This window comes from Coffea arabica, chromosome 8e, assembly GCF_036785885.1.
Source record: "Coffea arabica cultivar ET-39 chromosome 8e, Coffea Arabica ET-39 HiFi, whole genome shotgun sequence".
Taxonomy (NCBI): domain Eukaryota; kingdom Viridiplantae; phylum Streptophyta; class Magnoliopsida; order Gentianales; family Rubiaceae; genus Coffea; species Coffea arabica.
Window position 1 is genome coordinate 49314107 of NC_092324.1, and position 24572 is coordinate 49338678.

The 24572-nt window shown below is 35.7% G+C and overlaps 2 protein-coding genes across 2 annotated transcripts; one reads left to right on the forward strand and one right to left on the reverse strand.

Annotated features, from left to right (window-relative positions):
* The first annotated feature begins 263 nt into the window (after window positions 1-263).
* Window positions 264-1509, forward strand: LOC140012494 (uncharacterized). Its single transcript, XM_072060585.1, has one exon. It carries the CDS (start codon window positions 505-507, stop codon window positions 1459-1461), a length of 957 nt encoding a protein of 318 aa, XP_071916686.1. The 5' UTR covers window positions 264-504; the 3' UTR covers window positions 1462-1509.
* Window positions 1510-5267: 3758 nt separating this feature from the next.
* Window positions 5268-11326, reverse strand: LOC113704173 (adenine phosphoribosyltransferase 4). Its single transcript, XM_027225889.2, has 6 exons — window positions 11043-11326; window positions 10814-10924; window positions 8301-8393; window positions 7063-7212; window positions 6209-6267; window positions 5268-5580 (listed from the first exon to the last, which is right to left on the reverse strand). The coding sequence occupies exons 1-6, from the start codon at window positions 11122-11124 to the stop codon at window positions 5527-5529; spliced, it is 549 nt and encodes a 182-aa protein (XP_027081690.1). The 5' UTR covers window positions 11125-11326; the 3' UTR covers window positions 5268-5526.
* Window positions 11327-24572: the final 13246 nt, after the last annotated feature.

Here is a 24572-nt window from a genome sequence, read left to right on the forward strand (position 1 = left end):
CTTCTAATCTCCTTTCTCTTTCTCCCTGTGCAGAGCCATTGATGAACTCTTGTATGGCTTCCTACAGTCAATTAATGAATTTTGTTCTCTCATGATTTCAATTGTTTCTCTTACACGTACTAGAAGTCCACATGGGCATACTATTCCCACCCACTCCAAGGCCATTTATGTCATTTCACCTCCCCCAAGAAATTTTTTTTTTTTTTCTTTCCCCCACACATGCCATACTACTAATACTTTCTGATCCTCCCTCCCATATTAAATCCCGCGATGTCTCTTCCATTCCATTCCTTCCAGCTCAAAACCTAATACTCTACTATTAACCCCTTCCTCCCCACTTGGCTCTCCTGAATTATTCTTCTTCTGAAAGAGAAAAAAAAACTTACATGAACATCATTACATGATTTGCATGTATGAATGTGCAGTTTTATCAGTAGAGTTTAACTAGAGAAAGAGATTTTTTGAAAGCCTGAAGGGGGACATCTCATTTTATTCTAGCCTTGGATGGCCACGGCGTGGATGAAGTCGTTACAATGCAAGTCAAGAGCAGTAGACGACGTCGTCCACCACAAACACAAGGTCCTAACCACCACCACTACCCCCCATTCGAACCCCAAGAACCACCACCATCTCATTCCCAACTCCGGCGGCTGCAGAAATAGCGTTCAAAGTCTGAAGGACGTGGTGGAAATGACTAAACAAGCAAAACCCAGAAAGCTAAAGTCCCCACCGGCGGAATCACCGCAGCCACCACAAACCCCACCGGCTAAAGATGCAAAAAGATCGCTTCCAAGAAAGCCCGAACCCGTTTCACACCAACCTGCCACGAGGGGTCGTCCTAGTAGTTCCCGAATCTCACGCTCCGCTGAGTCGTTCTTCCCCGCTTTGACTGAGCTTCCTGAGGGCCATCCCTCCCGTAATGTGGTGGAGATTATCTTCCACACAAGTTGGTCGCCCAAGGCATTTTCGGGTCGGATCGAGATGGTGTTCAAGGTCCAGAATTTGCCCCGGACGGTGACCCGTTTTGAGGAGTATAGGGAAGTAGCGAAGTCCAGAGCGGATGCTGCTGGTGGGCTGGGCGTGAATGGTGGCGGTGAAGATCACGCTCGGTGTGTTGCGGACGGGAACGAGGTGATGAGGTTTTATTGCTTGGGACCCACAAGTAGCAGCGGCGCGTATGATGCTGGTGGTTGCGCGTGGGCTTTCAGCGGCGTGAAAGGTGCGGCGATATGCACCTTTTCGGGGAGTGGTGGGGCCCATGAGAGCGCCGGCGGTGGGAGGGGTAGGAGGGCAATGCTGGTCTGCCGGGTCATAGCTGGTCGGATTTGTAAGCAACTCGGATTTGACTCGTTGGTGGAAGGGCGAGGTGGGTATGAGTCGGTGAGTGGGGATAACGGCGAGTTGCTCGTTTTTGATTCACGTGCGGTATTGCCCTGTTTTCTTATCATCTACAAATTGTAAAATAACACGAGAAAGAAGTAAGACCACTTTTGCAATTTTCACGTCCAATTTAGTTGTTTGTTTCTTATATATTTGGAAATTTTCTGTTTTAACCTCTTTTTTTTTCTTAATCCCCGTTCCCCTTTGTTTGCCCTATTTTTTCCGCTGCAATTTTTGGACATGTAATTATTGGAAAAAAATGAGGTTGTTAAAAGTTTTCTTCAGCATCGTGTCTCGATAATAAATGAAATTAGGGCCTTATGTGCTTGAAAATTGAACTAATCTACCATGGAAGTCATGATCTGCAGTTGGAACATTACCATCAAAAGTTGATCACAAGTTTGATTGCCTAAATCTGACATTTTTATATTTGAGATAGGCCCACCATTTGTTTCGACCTCATCATAAGGTATGATTCAAAGTTTGATTATTTGTCACACAAACAAAAGGGATATAAAAAAAAATTTTAAAAAAAAAGTTTTTTGTTTTGTTGAGAGCCCTTCATGAACTGTTTTCCTTTTCGTCAAATACGAGTAAGTAGGTAATAAAAGTGTGGAAAATGATCATATTAATTTTAGCGGTTCGTTGAATTTGCAATTTCTCCTCCATAAATGTAAATTATTAATTGTACCGATTCTCATGTACAACAGCTGTTGCTGATATTCGAAAGAACTTTGCTTCCTCATGTCTGGTCTTGTCACCATGTTAATACCTAATATGATAGTGGTTATCCAATCCAGCTGCATGGCGTTGATATAACATAAATGTACATTAATTTGTTAGTACAGGGCAGCCAAAAAAAGAGAAAAGCAAGAATGGTTTGAAGGAAAAGAAAGAGGAGTACATTACATACACCCCAGAATTTTCAGCTCCTCTTAAAATTTAGAAAAAAAAAAAAAAAAAAAAGGAAAAAGGGGTGTAAGAAGATGATTCAGAAGAAATAGACATCTGATCTTTTTTCAGGAACACCATCATAATCAGAGTTGTTTAAAGCGGAGTAATTCTCATGATATATATTTGACATTGCTTCTTGCTAAAGAGCTAAACCTTTAAGTTGAACTAATTGCTTTGCTTTTTCCGTGTGGATCATAAGCTTCTTCTGCACCCCAAATTTTTTGTTTTAAAGTTTTGACATCCCACCCCACTTTTGCCAGCTTTGCTTTGTCCAAAACCTTTCATCTTTACTTGTCAATTAGACACGTCCCATGAACTTACAGTCCCTAATGCCAACACCCCATGACTAAATGTTATGATGACATTGGCCGAAGTTGAATGCCTTTTTATCAAATTCAAGACTCTCCATTTTGATCCTTCATTCATATGGTACGTAACTTTTGGAGGAAATTAATTCGATTTGGAATAATTGAACCATACCTTTACTTTTTCAACCTGATGTAGTTGAAAAGACTATAAAAACATACATTTCTTTAAGGGAAAAAAAAAAAAACAAAGAAACATAGAGAGTCTCTGATCAATCCATTAACGTTTAATAGAACTGAAACGTGCGCATTGATAGTTCATAGTAGTAGTAAGATCGTAACTGTTGAGGTTCATCTTCTGGGGGGGAAAAATAATCTGCATTTATGATGATGAATTACCACCATATATGAATGTCATTTGCACAAATAATGAATATAGTCTAATAGACTAATAGCCAGGGGCTTTCGTTTCGTATGATTGTGAAACAAGTAATCTCCTGCATGGACAGATTGTGGTCATCCCCATTAATCTTCTCATTCTTCTTCTCCACCCCTCTCCTGCTAAAAAGATTTGTTTCTTCAAAGGAAAAAAAAGGGTATAATTTTATATGGTTGAACACTTGATCCTATAGTTTAGAAAGACAGAGGGTTTTTTAGTTTGATATATTCATTGTGCTCAACCACCTCAGTACACTAACAGGCTCTTTTGACGTGGTAGAATTTGGGAAACTATCTCACCAAACAATTTGTTGAAGTATCAATTACTAGCCCAAAAGGTTGAAACTTAATTCTGTTGCAATAAATTTGGCATCTCTTGGAAGTAACCTCTAAGCTACTCTTTTTAGTGTCACTTTCGTTCTAAAGTTTCAACTTTCAAAGCGGTGCATAAACCTTCATCTTCTTTTGTCAAACTATCTTTTTTTTTTTAAAAAAAAAAAAAGAGAGAAAGTTCAACTTCCATTTTCTTCACACAATATTATTGAGTTATTAAAAATGGAAATAATTTACCAAGTGATTAGAAACTCGTTTTACTGCTGTCTATTTCAACAACTCAGTGTGGTCTTGGACGAAATTGTCACTGGAATGGAAGTTTTATCTAAACAATGAAAGTTTCCCCGTGGAAAAAAGAAAGAAAGAGAAAACCCGAAACTGGACTAGCAACAAAAGACAGGCTGAAGAAATGCGATGCAATGCTTTTTCAAGGTGTGGAATTAGAGCTTCGGAGTTTACTTCCAACCGAACACAGTTATTGCACATGTATGTTAAGGTGGTGGATCCATCAAATACTGTACATTGCGTAGATATGCACTCAAACATTTGAGCTATTAAATTTAGAAAGTTCATCATTGTATTCATACCATTTTCAAGTCGACCTGATTATTATATATGGCTCGAAAGAGTGCAGAACGTGTCAAGAACATACTTATAACATATATTGGCTTTTTGATTGTCTTCTCCATGTTTTGGTGTATCTAACTTTTCATTTCTAATTCATACAAAATCAAGTACTTAAGATCAGCAGAATGGGAGGAGGGGGGATTGTAAGTAAGAAGTATTGAGTTCAAAACCTCTCATTTACAAAAACGGAAAAAAGATCAATAAGATGATAGTAACCGATATAATGGTAAACTTTCTAAATAAACTTAAGGGCCAAAGGCACCACATTTAGTATCATTTGCACTTTCTTTCTTAACGTTATTTTTTTTACACTCCATCCCCCCCCCCCCCCCTTCCCCAAATTTATGCCACACCAGTTTTACCATTAAAAAATGTTAAAAGTTTCAATTTTGTCCTTATTTCTATTTTTCTCTATTCTTCTTTTCTTTGCCCAACCTCTTTTGTTCTAGCGATAATTTTTTTTTGGAAAATCAAGAAGTAAATTCTCAAAATACTCCACTTCTATTATTTTAAAATAAAATCTAAACACATTAAATAAAGAGCGAGTTTTTTATACACGGTCAGTGCATAATTTTTTTTTTTTTAAAACTAGTAGATTAAAAATATTCCTCCTCAAAATTCTAGTCAACGTAGTAAACTGAAATATCTTGACTAGGTTGTTGGTCTGAAAAATCATAATCTTGGGATCCAATTGAAGACCGGAACTGTTTTGACCAAAAAGTGAGCAGGGAAGTCTTTGCCTTGCATTAACTGGAAACGTCATCCTCTTATAACCGTTCCGTTGTTGGTACTTGGTACAGGTTATTATAGTTCATATACAGATATTCTAGGACCTTTGACCCAATTTCTCTCCAATTACAGGGCAAAGCAAGGCGCGACTGCCGCAGCTGTAAAAGGACATTAAAAGGGCTGTGGCTCGCGAATTGTCACCATCTTTTGTGCTTATGCTTGCCAGACTGCTGTTTAAACACATCACAGCATTTGACTTTCTGTATGATGCTTGATGTGATTATACAGAATGTTGAACTCAAAATCATGTCATCAGCAATGTAAGTTTTAGCATGTTATGTTAGCCACCGAATCCCATTTTATTGGACAACAGCCAAAAGTAAAAGTTCCAGAAATCCGGCAGAATTTGCTTGCCACTCCTAGATAAGTCTTTTAATTCATCTATTGCTTTCAGGGTTAGCTTGATTTTGATTAGAAAAAGAATGAAGGGATTGTTAACAATTATGTGAAGGCATCATCAATATTTGGAGTATCCTAGATATATCGATTATCCGCGTGGGGAGGATGACAAGTCTCGTGGAGCATATTTCTAAGCCAGGCATTTTACATGATTCAATTCCCAGAGCTAAGCTGGAAAATGAAGCAACTAAATTCTGAAATGTTTCAATATGTAGTAACCACGTAATGGAGGAAGATCTGGGGAAAATTTCTACCAAGAGAGAGAGCCCTCTAATGTACAATTTTCTTCATGCTGCACAAACTACTGAGACTCCACAAGAACATACAATGGCTTCCCGTTCAATCGATCCCGCCCCTGCATCATCCAAGGAATGAATAATAACACAGGATCAATAGCAGTCATGAATTCGTTGGATGGCAACACAAATTCTCCTATTTACTGAAAGCTAAAAGTAGTCTCTCAGGTCTCGCAGCAATGTCATGGAAAGGTTCGCATTTACCAACACCAGTCAAAATGCAGTATATAGTAGCTTACCAATCTTAAAAGCAATTCGTCTGTTATTGAGATCAAATTTGTAACTGGACTCAAATAGCAATGTCATGTGAAAGTAGTTGACCACCCATCATTTTATACTTAGATCTTCGAAAATTTCTTAGGAACACCTTTGCCAATGGAAATGCAGTGGACAGGCATGCTGTTGATATTACGTGAGTAACAGGGACACGAGACTTTGTCAGAAGCAAAAACTCAACGTTTGCATTAGACCAATTCATAGTGCCACTAAGCAGATAGAACGCCAAAGGCAACCATATGAGACCGCTATACCAAGTTTGGGGGGAAATAAGTCTGATGATTTAACTTATTCATCCAGAAAAGGAGATCAGCAAAGAGGCATCAAATTTCTAAGATTCCTAGGACAAGTACAAGTGTTGACCACACCAGAAGGAAACAAGGGGAGTATATATGAAAGCCAAAGACAAACCTTTAGATCCGGTATTTCAATCACACAAGCACATTCAACAACTTCAGCTTCAGCACGTTCTGAAAATAAACAATCTCAAGTCAAATGAGGAATATCAATTCTAATTCATGTGGTGATGCAGAATGCATAATACTAAAGGGTATTGGTTTTCAGAAATTTAAGCAACTAAACCACTGGCACAAAAGCAATACTTTGAACAGTGTCCTGCTGAATTATGACTATGATATCCAATACAAAGATAACCCTACACCAAATAATACAAGTATCATATCAACAATCCTTTTTAACCTCACGACTACTAGGCTGGACAAGTCACTTCTAGCTACCTATATCAGCTTGACTCCAATAAGAGTAGCAAGGAGAAGACAATGTTATTTCTGGCATTTTTAAGTTGAAAACAATAACCTTTTTTGTGTATTCTGGAGGGTTTTACCAAGACTGCATCAATTTGAGATATGACAGACTAGAAAAAAGAAGGTGCATTATCTGGATGTGTTTGAACAAATGCACTTGCTGCAACCTTGTTGTTCAATGGCTTCAATTCGAACTTATTTTCACCACATGTTAGAATGTTGTTTAAGAGACAAACAAGCTCCTCATGTCAAATTGAGATCCACTATAACCAGTCTAAGTTGCATTAGATTAGTGCTTCGCAATTAAGATGCTGACTCTTGGATATTCAGAGAAAAGTGTTTCAAATTTCCTAAATGTCACTGACAATCATTTAAGTTCTCATTGTTTAGGAATCTCGACATCTTGTAAGATGAATCTAGTTGTTTATGTAAGTTGTACTGTTTTTCCATATGTAAAATGGCATTAGTAAATAGTGTAATTAATGGATAACAAACAAGTACCCAATAAATTCATAGCTGCGCGCAGGGTGCCACCAGTAGCTATCAGATCATCAACTACCAAAGCACGTTCTCCAGGGTCTACAGCTCCAACGTGCATCTCGATACAATCACTTCCATATTCTAAGTCATATTCTTCTCTGTAGACTTTACCTGTAACCAAATGTTTGAAATACAAACCATATATAAATCAACGGTAAATCTAAATTTTAAAATTTAAGATCACAGAACACTAGACAAGATGCAGATTGACTATCAATAGAATTTCTGGCTTCTGATGATCTTGATCTTAGGGGAACAAATTCTGATATGTGTACATGATAAGATTTGGGAAAAAAAATCTCAACATATGTCACTGAAGCAAATTGAAGGATAAATACTCTTGGTTTGACTGCAATACTTAGACGCCTAAACCTATTTCAGTAGTAAGTATTAACCAGGGGACAGCAATTGAATTCAAAGCAGGCAGGCCTTACGCTATACGTATGATAGTTGCATCTTATAGTATATACAATGAGTAAAGAAAATTCACCAGATCTATGGCATCTGTGTATATGCATTCAAAACCGTTCACTTCCACGTATTAACTTGATAATAGCTTCCATATTATCCTTAATGGCATCACTAACCCATATGATCAGAAGAAAGATAAGATTCTAAGACTTGTTTCAAATCAGACAACAGAGTTCAACAACTTAAGTAGCAGGCACCATAAAAATCCAGAAAGGGTAAACTTCCATCAAACCATTCCATTTCTGCCTTTCTCTTGGCTTATTGTCCTTTTAAAGCAATGTTTCTACATTGAAAAACTATGTTTTACCATGTCCTTGAAAAGCATCACTGTTGAATAGCTAGTTCTCCACAGTTTTGTCACCTCATTAAGACTAAAGAACCTAAAGCACTAGAAGAGTATTGATAAGTGGAGTAACCATGATCTCACCCAAAGGGGAAAAAAAAAGTCAATAAAATTATACTAAATCACATTCTGAAATATGCCAAAAACTTGTTGGATCAGCCGGCCAATTAATTCTAGTGGCCATACAAATAGATTTGAAGCAAAGAAAGAGATACTGGTGAAATTACCTAAGCATAGATAGACAAATAGATGCATCCAAGAAAGACCCAATTTGCAACCAGACAACTACTAAAACAAACTATGCATTATATTAGCAACAACTTTTTCTACGCAAAGAACGAAGCTTTTATTGATAGAGAGAAGTCATAAAGTAGGAAAAACTTACCTGGCAGTTTTTTTCGTTTTCTCAAGGGAACAAATTTTGCCCCTATTGCCAATGCTATAGGAGGACCAAATATAAAGCCACGAGCTTCTATTCCTGGGGACAGCAGAAGCAACACAAAATGCTAGTCGTCATTTTATGCACTCTGATATGGCTTTGTTTTGATACATGATTCCTTATTTATCTCCAGAGCAATGCACACTTTGCAAGGCAGATATTCACAATCCAGCCTGACTTTTTTTTTTTGGAGAGAGGGGGGGGGGGTTATTATTCGGGACAGAGGAATGTAAAAATGAGTGACGTTTCAGGCAAAAGTGCAAGATGAACTGCTTAACAATCTCCTAGCACATTTTCCATATAACATCCACAACAAAAATGTGCGATTTGCCCATCTATTCGACTGCATCCCTGAAGAGTTTTGCAGCTACTTTATTTTAAGTCTCGTTGGGGATTGTAGGTTGTCTGCGGTTGGAGTATGAAGGGGAAAAAGGATAAGAGGGCATTTATGATGAATAACACTATAGCATGGTTAGTGCTAATTTACGGGAGTACATCATCATACCAGCTAAAAACATAAATGAACACTACCTCATACAGTTTAGAAGACCAAGGCACCTGACAGTAGCAACGAGGGGAAAATTCAAAAGAAACGCATAGATTTTTGCTTTAAACACTATGAAAAGCTTAAACCCACTTGGATGTAGATTACATAAACACAGTCTACTTCATTTTGACGTTTTCCGAGTTGTCTATTTTTGGCATATGTAAGAGACGAAAAAAGAATAGAACTAAAAGATATATCAAGAAAATAGGAAGACGCCTTAGGCTCATAATTGATATCAGACCAAAAAACAGTAATCAGCACCATCATTTGACCAACTAACAAACTTTATCATGGCCCACCCTTTTCTTGCTGGTGAAATAATGCTCTTTTCTGTTGAAAGAATACTGATTAATCAAATCCCTCACAAGTACAAGGGATTTGCTTTATAGGATACTATGATGTCAACCAAAACAGCAATTAGAGTAATGAGGCTAGTGCTTATATAATCAGAATACAAGCATACTTTAGTCACATGGAACCACACAGTGACAAAATTCTCCTAACAGCTAAACCACTCCCAGTTATATAGGCACAAAAGGACAAGAATGTCCATATGCACCGAGATTTAAAGGAATTAACCCGGATACACATCAGGACAAAATAAGAAGTAAATAAATATTGTAGCCAAACTTTGCTGGTTCATCTTTTCAGGCATAAGGTGTAACTAGGCCCCTGCAATTGAAAAGTTTCATAAAGGGAAAATCCTATGAACTTTTAGAAGGTGTGACAGTACTCTAGAGAACTGCAATCATATGCAGAAGGAACTCTTTATTAACCATAATGGGCAGCATAACAGAAAAAAGCACTAAACAAATAAGAAAAAGACATATCATAATTCCATCCTTCAAGCACTTAACAATCAGAAATAGACCATATTGCAAAAGCTTATGGAAGTCACTTTTTAAAATTGTCAAATGACTTTAGATATCTAAAAAGATAATGATCCATGATTTACAGAATCAAAACATGGACTGATAATCTAGATGAATATTGAAAATAGATACCAGTGGGGAATACTGAAAAAAGGAAAAGGAAAAAGGGACTTCGAAATAGGAAATGAACTACTCATTGACAGTCTTAAACCTCGATAAGGGTTCAAGAAACATAGCATGACATAACAGAGCCGACAGAGAGCATTCACCAATGGCACTGAAAAGGACAAAGAAACTACCCATTATAGTGGAGTCTGGACCTCCATCAACAATCTATCCATCAATAATTGATGGTCATCATTCACCATAAAAACCTCATTGCCACTCAGGTGTCATACTGTCATCATGTATCACAGCATTTCTATTGTACACCCCCAAAACCAAAAAAGAAAAGGTAAGTACTTGAGGTCCAGAATTACTCATCTAACAGTAATTTAGTGAACCGTCTTACTACCAACTGAGACAAATAACAAAATTACAGGGGAAAATCATCAATACAGTGGGGCCCTATCCTCATTTCCACAATGTGGGCATCCATCACCAACCAACACCACCATTAAACCCCAAAATCCAAATAGTAAGATGACTGAGCACATGCCTCCCATGGGAACACTCTCACCCATTCATATTTATTTCTTCTCAGAAAGAAATCAATAGCAGACCCCCTCCCCCTTCTCAACCCCAAAAAGAATAGATAAAGAGGAACCCAAATGATAGTCAACTCCCCAAAATACCCCAAAAATTAAAACCGGTAATTACTGCCTACATTGCCAGTCACCAAGTACAAAAACTCATCACAAACTTGAGTGGTAACAAAGCTCAAGCCTTTCTGTGCTGAAAAAACCGAAAAATTCAACCTTTTCAACTAGAGAAGTGAAAATAAGAGCCAAACAAAATTCCCATATGTGGAAAGGCCCCACAGTGTAATATGCAAAGTGAAAGGAAAAAAAATGAAGGGTCCCGTAGTTGAGAGTATATACCAGCTACAACAGAAATGCTTTTGCCTTTGTAGCGATCCACAAACAAGTCTATGGTATCTTTGAAGGCTTTGGGATCAAGTAAAAGTGTAGTTATGTCTTGAAACATTATCCCTGCAAAAACGCCAACGTTAATATGCTCAAAATCGCCTCTAAAAATCTGAACTTTATGCATATTTTGCCCAAAAAGAATTGTTGGACACAATTATAAATTTACAATACACAGGTTTACCTGGTTTGGGAAAGTTGGGTACGACCCGGATTTTGGATTGAATGGAACGGATACGCGGATCATCATCTCTGCAAGCTGACATTGTTGGATTTAGTGAAAAAAGAGTGAGCCCACAAGCAAATTCCTTTCTGCCTCGCCCCTTATAGTGTTTGTGTGCGGTTCTTTATGGTGGAGGTAAATATGCAGTGTGGAGTGGTGAAGTTTTAAGAGAAGCTGTGTTGGTGTGTGTGTGTGTGAGAGAGAGAGAAACAGGAGAGAAGAGGGAAGATGGAATGGAGAAGGGAGGGAAAGAAGGGAAGGATAGGGGTATTTATAGGGAGAAAGAGAAATATTTAGAATCACAGAAGGTTCAACAGTGGAGAGGAGAGTACCTGTACGGCATAGGGCAGTTAGGGGACGGTGCTCATAAGAGTGCAGTTCTAGTTAAATTTTCAATTTTCTATATTTTGGCTAAATTTAGACATTTTTAGGTGTTAGAAGGGGAAAAAAAGGTATTAAAAGAAAAGGCAAGATATATAAACTCTATCATGCCAATAAAATCAAAATTTAAGATTTTTAATCATATGTATGCACATACGTACATAGGCATATGTATACATATAGAAATATATATACACACACAAAAAAAAAATTTGCCAATAGTGGATTTAAATGTTTGCCATCAAAACTTCTGCCATTATCTATGTAATACTTATTAAAAATCAAGACCTCCTTGTAAAGATGCACCAATTAATAGCTAATCACTAATCTAATCTAGGCATTTGATAAATTAATGATGGACTCATAGTCAATACTTTGTCAGCGTTCAATTAAAACATCCACAGTTGGTACAAACTAAATAATAATAATGAGTGTGTTTCAATTGTAATTTTTTCTCAAATATTTTTTGCTTGCATGGTTATCATGGATGGTCAGTAAGAAATAGTTTGAATTAATGCTAATGGATGTATCCTTTGGAACAAGCAAGCAAGCTTCATAGAACATCAATAGAAATTAAAAGAAAATTTGTTGGGCATCGTAATTTCACGAAAGTTTATGTCTTTATAGAAAATTAGTAGAAAAAGTTTCCAGTTAATAGGTTAAATTAATTATTCATTAAAACAATAAAAAATTTAATAAGTTAGGGTAAAAAAAAGAATACGTGAGAATCAAACTCAAAAAAAAATCAGAAAATAATAAGTATAACAAGTCTAACTCTCTATCAAGTCAAAATATTTTTTTTATAAGAGCACAACTAACCACCTATAATAGTAGATCAATACAAACTAAATTATAACTAATCACGTGATTAACACAACAACTAACTTACCCTCAAACAATGGAATAATAACTCACATAAAGTTTTATTTTTTTTTTTACTTCAACTAACATGAAGTTGGGCAAACTCACATTCAGTAAGTTACGAATGCTGGACGTCTAATTCCTGGACCCCTCATCGGCCAGGTTAAAATAATTCAAATCTCTGCAGTTGCTTCGTATCTTTACCAAGCTGATAGAACTTATAAGATAAAATCTGGCCAAAATTGTCAAGCTGGAACCATGGATGTTCTAATGGGCGTTGAGGACACTATTGGACCCAAAAATGGAACAATGGATGACCTGTTTAGAAAGCAGAACTGGAGAGGACGATCCCAACAGTGGCTTGGCTGGCCCCTTGATGATTAATGGATTCGTACAGATACATATCTCTATAGGGCTTGTTTGGTCCACAAATAAGAATTAGGTGAGGATCCGGCATTCCCCCACATTAAGAGAGTCAAGATTCTTAAATTCTTTCCAGGATGATAATCATGCACCTGGGAGCTGTTTTGGACAAAATAATCAACACTGTGCATCTTATAGAAAAAAGAAAGTAGCTTTATGCAACAGCAATAGTGAATTAATTCGCTATTCTTTAATAGGTTGCAAAATAAATGAGATCACAATTATCTAACCCTATTAATGAATCATACAAAAAAACAAACAAGACTTTAGTTAGATCCCCAAGACCAAGAGTGGATGCAGCAGAACGCAGCTGATATTTCACTTGGTTTTTGCAGCGAACAAGGACGAGGCAAATCTACTCGATGAGCAAGAGGATCATCCTCCATAAAAAGGCAACTGAAAATTCCAAAATAACTTTTTAAACAGAAGGGTATCACGAGGCTTCTTTTATTTTTATTCTTGTTTTCATCTCCTCTCTCCCTCTCTCTCATCGCTTTCTCTCTTTTCTCATTCCCTCTCAGCCTCCCGCTGTTAAAACTTGATACTGCTGAAAAGTGTTAAACACTCGTAGGCTTGGCTCGCTGCTGCTGCAGCAGGGTGTGCGTCTCAGTATATACAGTAGTGATTAGTGACTCTTCAATAATTTACTGTTTTCGAGCCTTTCGGGTTTTTGCGCGCGCTTCTTTAGGGTTGTCCTTCTTCCAGAGGACACTTTCTGGCCGTCCAAGTGCCCTCCAACCTCGAATTGAATTCCTGTTGTGACCCTTTTCAACAAATTTTACTACTACATACAGTACTAGTTTTTCTTAAAGAGTTGTTAAAGAAGCGCTGCTGTGTTAGTCTCACTTTTCAATACGAGTGGAAATTTGAATATTACGAGTCTGGGATTTTGTTTACTGGCTGTGCATGTCATGCATATTTCGTAAAAAGTTGTGCACCGTCGATAAATTACGTCGTGCACATATTCTAAATACCAAATCATTTTCGGGCCAAGTGTGGTCATGATACTGATTTGCGACATGCTCCCATTCATATGGTCTTTGGTTCCCACGGTCCTAGAAAGTTTAACTACATTTGTTTAAGTAAATCAGCAACCGTTTAGTAGTGGTAAATTTTGACTTAGTTTTTTGTATCCTCGTAAAGGAAAAAAATCTTGTCCACACCAGAGAACATGAACTAGGACATGATAGATCACTTTCACCTTCATCCCAAGTTTGAGAATTAATGCATGGTAACCCTTTAAAGAAGTTATAGTCAAACTTGATGGACTTCTTAATTAAGACTAATTCTTCCCGTCCTATGTTAATATGTGGAATCTCAATTAGATTCTAAAGGTATATTTTTTTTACCAAGCAAGTTAACAGACTTTTGGTAGATTCTAAAGGTATATGACACCTACAAATTCTTCCTTCTTTTTCTTCTTTTTGTTAAGTTGTTAGCAACACGTGAAGACAAAGTATCGTTCACTTTAACAAACAACAATTACTATTCGAGCATACCTACCTATAGTCCATAGCTAAATCCAGGAATCAACAGGATTTCAAAGGTGTGCAATTTTTGGCTTTTTGTGGTGAACTCAGTGCTGGTTTTTATGTAGAACAGTAGAAGCAACATTTCGTCCTTGGATTATCTGCGACGGATGGAAAGGTATTCAATGCTCTGCACACGCTACTAGGTAGAGAACTAGAAATTCTGTGAAATGGACAGATATCGATTTTGTCTTTGTCAAAGCGGATAGAGCGGTAGCTCATCAAACAGGTGTTTCCACTTTTCCCCATGCACCTAAAATTAGCTGAGAACTGACAACATGTTGAAGGGCAAAATAGACAGTAGCATTTGATTCTCATGAATGTATGCTAGCTTATTAAGATGCTTTGATGCTCGTTGTTGACGATGGCAAGTGTTTGAATTTGTGACAAAAGTACATTGTTATATTGACGATTCGACCTATATTGTCCCAAGGAAAATCCTAGTAAGTCCGAACCATTCTGATATTAGAATATGACTTGATCGAGATCATTACGTGGTGCTTGTCTGGCTCTGTTTGGCTTCAGACTTTTTTGAAAAATAATTTTTTCATCTACAATGCTACAGTAATACACAAATAAAAATAACTCCAAAAATATCATGTCCATACAATATATCAAAAATAACTCCAAATATATAAAAAAATATATAACTACCCATCACTCTCCACTACCATGGCCACCACCTTACCGTCACCACTTCGACACTCACGACTCTCTCCCCATCTTTTCTCCCTTTCTCCTCCTACTTCTCCTTTTTTCCTCCTCCTCTCTCTCCTTCTCCTTCTTCCTTTCTTCTTTCCCTTCCCCCGCCCCTAATTTCCTTCCCCTCGACTGACCGCAAACTTCCTAGTCACGATCAAATCTGATCACGACCAGAAGCCGAGACCAAGACGGTCATGGTTAGAGTGGTGGCTAAAGTCGCAGCCACCACCCGCGAGCGGGAGAGGGGTTTGGGGTTGGGGGAAAGGAGGGGAGAGGGGAGAAGGGAGAAGGGAGAGGAAAGAGGGAGGAGGAGGAGGGGGAGGAAATAGAGGGGATGAGGAGAGGAAGATAAAGGAGAGACGAGGAGGAAAATGGAGGGGATAGTGGTGGGTCGCGTAAAATTTTAAAAAAAATATCCCAAAAAAATTATAAATTATAAAAATATTCAAAAATATATTTTAAAAATACCTCTAAAAACAATTCAAAAAACATTTACAGTAAAAGTTTTACATATACACAACTACAGTACAGTTTTTGAAAAACAACTCAAAAAACAACTAATTCAAACAGAGCCTGCATTGTAACAAAGAAAATATGTTAAATGCTAACAAGTTCTATGAATAGTGGCATTTGTAAGTTACCTTTTACTAAAATAGAAATCAAATCATTTATGGTTTGTCACTTCTACAATCTTGCTAAACACACACTTTATAGTTAGTAATAGTTAGTAATTGGTCTGGTTTTCCCTCTAATGATAACTAGTAGGGTTTAGAACATGAAGGGATTATGCAATATATGTTTTGGAGATAATTTCAGAAAGGGTTAATTCCACTTTGTCCCCCCAAACTTTGGACGATTATCTACTTAAGTCCCTAAACTTCAAAATTGGACACTTAAGTCCCTAAACTTATAAATACCTCCCACTTAAGTCCCTGAACTTATAAAATGGGACACTTTAATCCCTAAAATTTTTTTGAATTTCACAATTTCATGAGGACATTTTGGATTATTTATTCAAAATTTTGACCACGAAATAGCTTTGCTACCAAAATGATAACTTAAAAGGAGGTGTGTATAATTTTTGAAATCTCAACAAAACTAGATGAAATTATCAAAAACCTCAACGGAGGTTTCTAAAATTATCCCTATGTTTTGTTCTCATAATACAGTAGTGAAAAGAAAAATTAACTTTTGCGCGGGTATTTTCATCGTATAACACAAGTACAACATATTGCCGATTCCTTTGCCGAGTCTAACCTCGCAAATTGGGAAGCTCTTTGTGGTTTTCCTTTTTGCTTGTAACAAGCCGGTAGAGAAGTAAAGATTATTACATAATTACAAGCAAGACTTATCAATCAAAAGAAACAAAAACAAATGCCAGTAATCATTAGGCCAATTAACTTTTCAACTAAATTGGCCATCATCAACAATGTAATTCTGTGTTCAAAAATCAAGATAAAATTTCTTAGGTCAGTTATGATGTCCTTTCAGTGGGATTCCAGATAGATGTTTATCATCATTTTGCCCTTTTGGTGTTAGTACGTTCCACATAGCTATACGTATTGATATGATTTTATGGAGACAGGAATAGAGGTTTTAGTCAGTGAGAGGAAACGGAGAGAAAAGCTGTTGTAAATTTATGGTAGAAAGAAGAATAAGTTTTATGGTAGTAGACAATTATGATGTTTAGCCAATGTCTTGTTATAAGCTGATATTTGCTGATGTTTGTTTATGAACACATAGAAGGGCATACACGAACATAAATATTGGTGCTTCCAATTTAATTGATATTGGAACAAAACATAGAAGCAACGTGACGTTACTATACCTATATTAAGTTTTAGGTTTCGGGTATAAAATCTTCCTCTCTTCTGCTTCGTTCGTTTTTTGCTTTAAAAAGTTAAAAGAAAAAAAAAAGAGTTTGGGATGGACTTGGTGTTATGTTTCCAATAATGTATGATTACTGCAAATAAAAGTACACTATAATTACGTACGAAGTAATTGCAGATCTCGTAATGGTTATGAAAATCGAAAGGCTGCTTGAAAGAGTAAAATCAATCGTTGGTTTACAAATTTTTGCATCTATAAAAGTCAAAATCCAAAAAGAAAAGAAAATCTATTTCGTAAAACAAAAAATTTAAAGTCATTGGGAAGAGTACGATTTTTGTGACAGCTTTTCTTGGCCCTGGCTATGGACCCCATTGGCACTGGAAACTGTTAAGAAGGAAAGGGAAAATTGGTGTTTGAGCTTTGAGGGTCCCCAAATCCCATTGGAAGAGTCAGGCATACTGGTGTAGGAACGATATGGGAATGTTCAAACCTGCCATGATCTTAAGAAAGACCGGACGAGTACTGTTCCAGCATAATAACCCAATCAAATCTCCTTTTTGAAGACACTTTTTCAATCTGATACAGGGGATTTGCTAATTGAATGAGACAGCATTTTCAAAGATAGATTTTCTTGGAGATTCATTTGACAGCTACAAATTGAAGAAATTTAACCAACGGCACTTTGGACAGTTGACAACCACCAAAAACTTTAAAAGTCTCGGTGGAATAGAAAGTCAAGGGTTTAACCCCTGTTACTATACGTGACTTCTTCTAAATTCATACAGGTGTGCAGTGCACTCGTCTGAATCGATGATGGTTCAGTTTCCGTTGAATCTCTCCCCCAATATAGGTTAGAGTAAGAATAGGAGTAGGTTAGGATAGCCGTTGCTATTTGAAAAAAAAAATACAAATTGAAGAAATTTTGTTGAATAACTAGTCCACAAATGTTAAATATCGATATAAAGTTGCTTCCTCTCTTCTTTTCCAACTTCTCTCTACTTTTTCTTCTTTATTAAAAAGCCTTCTTTCATGGTTTCCCTTGCAAGAATTTCGTTTGTTTTGTTTTTCTAATAAAATCTCTTCTAAATTTTCTTAATGAAAGTTTTATGTTTTTTCTAGGGATTTCTAGCAAAAATTTTTTGTTCTCCTAGGGATACCTAAGGAGATTTTGTGTTATTTCTTATTTTATTGTTAGATTTAAATTTATTTTGGATCTGATTGTCAAATCTAAAATTTTTTAAAATTTTGAATCCATTTCAACAAATTTGATCATCGTCACTGAAGTTTAAAACCGTTGATTAGCAGATTCGACGATTGCAACATACACAGAAGGAAGTTGTAATTATTTATCTATTAAAAGACAATTGTGAAATTTTTCATATTTTCAGATATGTAAATCAAATCTCGCTGGACAATTTCCAGCAATATGTAAATAAAATTTGCTTTAAAAAAATCAAATATCATCGATCATTACTTTTCGCTTTGTGTTCCTATTATTTTCCCCATAACTATTAAGGGCAACACTATTGCACTTAATCGTACAAAACTATTCCAAAGGCTTTCCATGTGAATCTTTGGCAACAATGAAAAAGAACAAGAACCATAATCAAGATCTCCTTGCAATTTGCGCCACGAGTGAATCATTTATTTATTTGTTTATTTATTTACTGGTGTAGGAAAGTTCCCTCCACATCCAAGCCTCTCAGAACATCCAATTCCTCCAAATTATACACTAACGGGCCGTTTGATAAAAGTTCATCAATCACCATCACTATCATTGTTAACATCATTAATTAATTAGTTTATGATAACTAAAATTGAAGTGTAGGTTTCACATTTTTTTTCTTTCTCCTACTCTTTTTTCTTGTAAATTTTTCTCACTCTCTCAATTTCTTCTAATATTTTGTAACTTGTTTATTTTTAACTATAAATATCAATTCTACAGATAAATAAATATTGACTTCCTACTAAAAAGAGTAATTAATCACAAAACAAAAACTCATAGAATGGACCTATCATACATCCATTAACTCATTCAGATTCACATTTGCCAAACGATAAGTATAAGGATCACTAACTTTGAAACCCATTCCTTAGTAGAAACCCACTCACCAAATGCACCTCCAAAAGATTTCCATGATTAACATTTACCAAACAATAAGTATTACTATCACTAATTTTGAAACCCATTCCTTAGTAGAAACCCACCTACCAAATGCACCCCTAAAAGATTTTCATTAAATCAATTGACTTGGTGACACATTTTAATAGGAAAAAAAAAAAAAGAACACTACAAAAACCTCTAATTTTAAAAGTTATAGGCCGCTCTTAGTTGCTAATTTTTCTAAATCTATCGTTATCTTATCTCTTTATATCTCTATTTTAGATATTTCCACATCATATAAGTAAAGATTGAGCCAATTTTATGTCTATATAACTTTGCTACTATGATCCATTTAACATATGCATAAAAAATTGGGGGTGTAAATAACATTTCCAAAAAAAAAAAAAAGGCATTTGTAACAGTCAAGTTGAAGTCCTAGCCAGTTGCAAAAGATTAAAAAGTGAAGGATTCATTAGAAACACTTGATTCAATAACGTGCCCATCTCTTTCTTTTTACATCAAAAGTTGCTTTCAAATCTCCACAGCAATATTCTGTGGGCAACTCCTACGTGCCCCTTTTCTCCACATTAATCCAAATATCTTTCTCTCTTGCATGCAATGAATAAATTATTGCCGTGCGTGCTACTGCTGCCTTTTGCCTGCCTGGCTCCTCTCACTCTTCTTCTGCCAATCTCTTGCCAAATCTATGCAAAAGATTTTGACTTTATATAGACCTCAAGATCAGGACAGATGACAGACGCTCTCATAGTCATGTATATATTATAGCTTATGTCGCAGTACTAGTATTTAATTTCGATATAGACTGGACTTGTGCCAAAATCATGTAATTGCAGATTTATTATCATTTTGGAACATGCAAATCTTTAAGGCGCATCGGACAAATTTTTAATGCGTGATCTTGATAGATTGATCGTAATATCAGAACTTTATGAGTATTGTTCTTCTCATACTTTGTTTTTGTTAGGTGGTCTTGTGCTCTATACCCAAGTCTCAAATATCTTTTAGATGAAGCCCTCGGGGTTCGCTCGGTGGCACCAGTGTAGCTCCTTCGAATCCTGAGGTCATGTGTTCGAGTTGTTCCTCCAACCATCCTGCGTATCCTTGAGAGGCAGGGTGCACAGGCGTACGAAGATTAGTTCGACAAAATTGGGATACTCCTTATGTCGAAAAAAGAAAAAATATCTTTTAGATCTAGTCTATCTAAGTATTTGTTCATAAGATTTATTTTTTGTTCCTTTTTCTCTTTCTTGTGCTTCTTTTTTACTTTTTGATAATGCGCCATATATCATTTCAGCTGTCCTAAAGAGACGAAATATTACGATCGAGTGTGTTTGGATTGTAAATTATTTGAGATATTTTGTACTGTAGCACTTTTTGTGATGTGATGTATGTGAGATAAAAAGGTAATTGAGAAGATAAAAAGGTGTATTAGAAATTGTGATAGCTATGTAAGCAAATATATTTGGGCAAATAATCTCCCGTCCAAATACACTATTGAAAATCTTTGCTTGGTTAAGTTATACCATCAGATATCGATTCTATTTCAAGAATATGTGGAGTTAAACCTCCCTAATTTTCGTGGTTAAAGAGATCTTCCAAATCACTGTCTACCAGCCAGCAAACCAGTAGTGTGTCTTGTGAGTTACACCAGAATAATAAATGGCATGTAAAACCCACGACTAGAGTCTAGAGTAGAAGAGAAATGGGACTATGGGAGGAAAAAATGTCAAACCACACAAACTTACGGTACAATTCTTGATGTACTGGAGAAGCGTGCCCGTCTATGTATTATAGGTGGAGAGCATGAATTCCTTGAAAGGAGTTGAATAATACTCATCTAAGTACATGCATTTTTGCAAATTGTGATGCCATGACATCACAGCACTTCTAACGATCGGAGATATAAATTAGGTAGGAGTGGGACGGTGGATAAGATAAATTTGATTAGTAGTGATGTAGATATATATATCACTAATTTCAACCAAATACCCTTCTTTTTGTTTTTTGGGGTTAACTCTCTGATTTTCAGTTTGTTTATAAATGTGGTGGTTGATTAAATAAGGGACAGCCGGTGGGGTTACCGGAGACTAGGAAGGAGGGTGGCAGACAACCAAACGGGAGGTTCTCGGTTGTGTACTTTGTGTTTGCTCCGTACTATATTAATGGCATAAATGAAGACATAATGGCCCAACAGATTCCTGTCTCCATATTCCTACGTAGACACTTTTAACTGTAACTAACGTACACATGAAAGCCAAGCCTTGTAAATTATCGATCTTTTTTCTTGTTGAGTTTATAGGAGAAGTGCAAGAAGAGAAGATAAAATTTCTGTGTAGAAGTTAACAAGTAAAACTCTAAATTAAATGCAAACCTAATGGAAAGCTATGTTCACGTATCCTAATTATTTTTGGCAAGACCAATTCACGTACAACTGATCCAAATCAACGCTGAAATAAAACTCAATGCAGATTATTTGGGATGGTTTAGAACAGAAATTCGATGTATGTACTCAAATAAAATATAGTCACATGCTAATGCAAGAATCTATGTCGCATCAGTTATCTGTCATTTTTTTTTTTGTGGTACATTTTGCAATTAAGCTGAGCCAATATCGAGGAATAGGTGAGATTTTTTTTTTTTTTTTTTTTATGGATTAGGGACATTCTTGAGTACTTAGCTTCAAATACTCTCGAATTAGCTGTTAAACTTGGGCTTGAGGTATTTGCAAGGTGAAATATCGCAACGGATCTTCTGTCCCACACTCTGTGCCACTTTTTATTATATTGCTATTTCTCCTTCATAAATATCATGTTTTAGTTCTTTTTTGTTTCCTTATGATTCAATAACTATTAATTGAGTAATACACAAAATTTAACATAATCAAAAAATCAAAATGCATATAAAATGAGATTTTTTATGAAATTTCTGCTGTATTTTTTAATTTTCTATTATATATTGCTTTTTTAAAGTTGTTGTATTTATTTTTTACTGAATTAATAATTATTGAATCTTAAGGAAACAAAAAAGAACTATAACATGATGTTTATGAAGGAGAAATAATAATATAATAAAAAATAGGATAGAGAGTGGCACAGAGTGTGGGACAGAAGATCCGTTGCGGTGAAATATGGCTCAACCTCTTTTTTTAACAGAATGGGTTCGTTGCCTTTGGCAACAGACGTAATTAAATGTCAAAGGTTAAATTTCCACTTTCTTGAAGCATGTCATCGGATATCCTAAGGTTAAACAAATCCAAGTTGTTTGTAGTTTGTAGTCTGTACTCGACCACATATAGTACATCCCTCTAATAGCTGTAAAACCATTACATCTAATCCCTTTTTTTTTTTTAAATTTTGTTAAAACTATAAAAAATTCCAAGTTTCCCACCTAGTCCACTTTGATAATTTGTTGAACCGGTGCCTTATCTATTCTAGACAGAATCATTGGTTGCCTTCTGTCTTGTCCGTTGGAATTATACTGTTTATGGATACTGACAAGCTCGTGCTCATGATTCAAGTTGCTACAAATTCCGCAGAATTTCTGATACCATCGTAGCAAAATCAATCCATAGGACCCTTGAGCTCCAATTCGCCAAAAAAAAAGGAAAAAAATTTATACATGTCATTAAGTTCAAGACAAAGAGATGGAAAGACCACGGAAATTGGGCCTACTACAATAGCATTCATTTTTTTTTTTCTACAATAACATTCATTGACGAAAAGAATATCATAGGAATATTGTTGATTTCAAATTGGTAAAGAAATTCCCTATCTCAAGACTAATTTGCAAACGCATCAATGACAAACTCTGACCCGTTTCTTATTGGATAAATTATCACATGCATTGATTGAATTGGAATTTTTGTACAACAAGCAAGTTAATTTGGCTCAGACAAACTAGACTCTAACCCCTCGTTTGTTTGGCACGTAGGAACCACCTTTGATAGAACGGCTTCTCCAACTTATTGATTCCATTCTCATATTTAGTATGAATTTTTTGAGTTAGAAAGGCCTTTTTCCATAGAAAACTCATTCTCTGGGAACCCATTCCTCACAAAATTCTAAAGAAAGTTCTTTTCACCTTTACCCTGAAATGTCCAAAATTATTGGAGCCAAATTTATTCTCATACACATCTTTGTTCTATTGCCAATAGATTTGTTGTTAGTTTAATGAATAATTGACCATGATTTTTTTAACAAACTATTCTAGTTATTTTTACAATATTTTTTCTTTGCTAATTTTAAGATATCGTTCTTTTAAACTTCAGTGCAAACGTATAAGGACTTTTTTTTTTGGCACTTGACATAAATGGTGAAAAAAATAATAAAGAGAGAATACGAATGTTTAATTTTGCGTGATTTAATTTTTTGTAAGCTAGTAATTATATTGTTATTTAAAACGAAAAAACTTAAAATGCATATTCATGATTTAAAAACAATAAAATATTATAATCGAATTATTTTAATAAGTACGCAAGTTATTCATAATGTACCAAGAAAAAAGAGTCAAAGTTCCTCGTGTAAAGTAACAAATAGCATAGTACGAATGAACAAAACATGTAAAACTATAAAATGCTCAATAATAGATTTCAGGGAAATTAAGTCAATTTTATACATGTTTTATTCCATTTTGACATCTGAAAATTGATTGTACCAAATATTGGAAATGTGATGAACATTCCATTCTGACAAACATACCACACATTATAATGAAAAAATAAACTTTGTTTCTATATCATTTCGACTAGAAAGACATTCTGGGTAGACAGACCTTTTCATTCTAGACATTCTGACGTATTCAACGAAGGGTAAACATACGGAAATGCTACAATAGCTTTCTAAGCATAATAATCTTAGCTAGTTCCTGTTAATTATTTGATGCGATTTTTTTTTTTTTTTGGGGGCTAATACGTTTGCATCACATTGCAAAAATACAAAGGCGACATGCTAAAATCTGCGTCTCTGGCATCTGTTAACGCCGCAGGTAATAATCTTCTTCTATAAATACATGTGTCGTATGGAGATGTCATGATGGGCTAGAAAGCAATAGGCAGCTTGTCTCTAATCATACTGTGTAAGAATTCAAGTCCCAGATTTGCCTGCAAGAAATGATATAAAGCATGTTCCCACTGGAAAAACTAGCCACATTTATTTTGTTGTCGTGGAGACAAAGCCCCACTCCAAGGAATTGAACAAAGGAAAAAGAATATAGAATTGCCGATGCCTTTTATTGTTTTTTATTGTTAATTCACTCCCTATCTCTCTCGTTTTCTTGGAGTCCAGAGATTTTGTAGGCTTCAAAGTTCCGTGCTTTTCCATGTAAAACAGTGGGAAAACCCGATAAAATGGTACAAATTAGTTCCACCACCCCTTATTTTGACGTAAAACTATGGATATACGGTTCTAGTAGCACTGATCAAAGAAAAAGTTAAACAAAAATGACCTGTAACATATATAAAAAGTTCTGCTGCAACAAATATTAGTTTGAATCCATGGTGCTGTTAGTTATGCCCCATTATAATTTTGTATACATTAACAATATATACACTATTATTATTGAATTGATGCCATATATGTGAAAAAAATATATATATATTTTTTTTAAATTCAAATTTTAAATAATTTTTATTTATCTATTATC

Coding starts and splice junctions, on each gene's coding strand:
- LOC113704173 (XM_027225889.2), bottom strand. CDS start 11,124: ATGTCAGCTTGCAGAGATGATGATCCGCGTATCCGTTCCATTCAATCC. Junction 7,213..8,300: donor AAAACGAAAAAAACTGCCAG/GTAAGTTTTTCC, acceptor ATTTGGTTACAG/GTAAAGTCTACAGAGAAGAA. Junction 6,268..7,062: donor CGCAGCTATGAATTTATTGG/GTACTTGTTTGT, acceptor GTTTATTTTCAG/AACGTGCTGAAGCTGAAGTT.
- LOC140012494 (XM_072060585.1), top strand. CDS start 505: ATGGCCACGGCGTGGATGAAGTCGTTACAATGCAAGTCAAGAGCAGTA.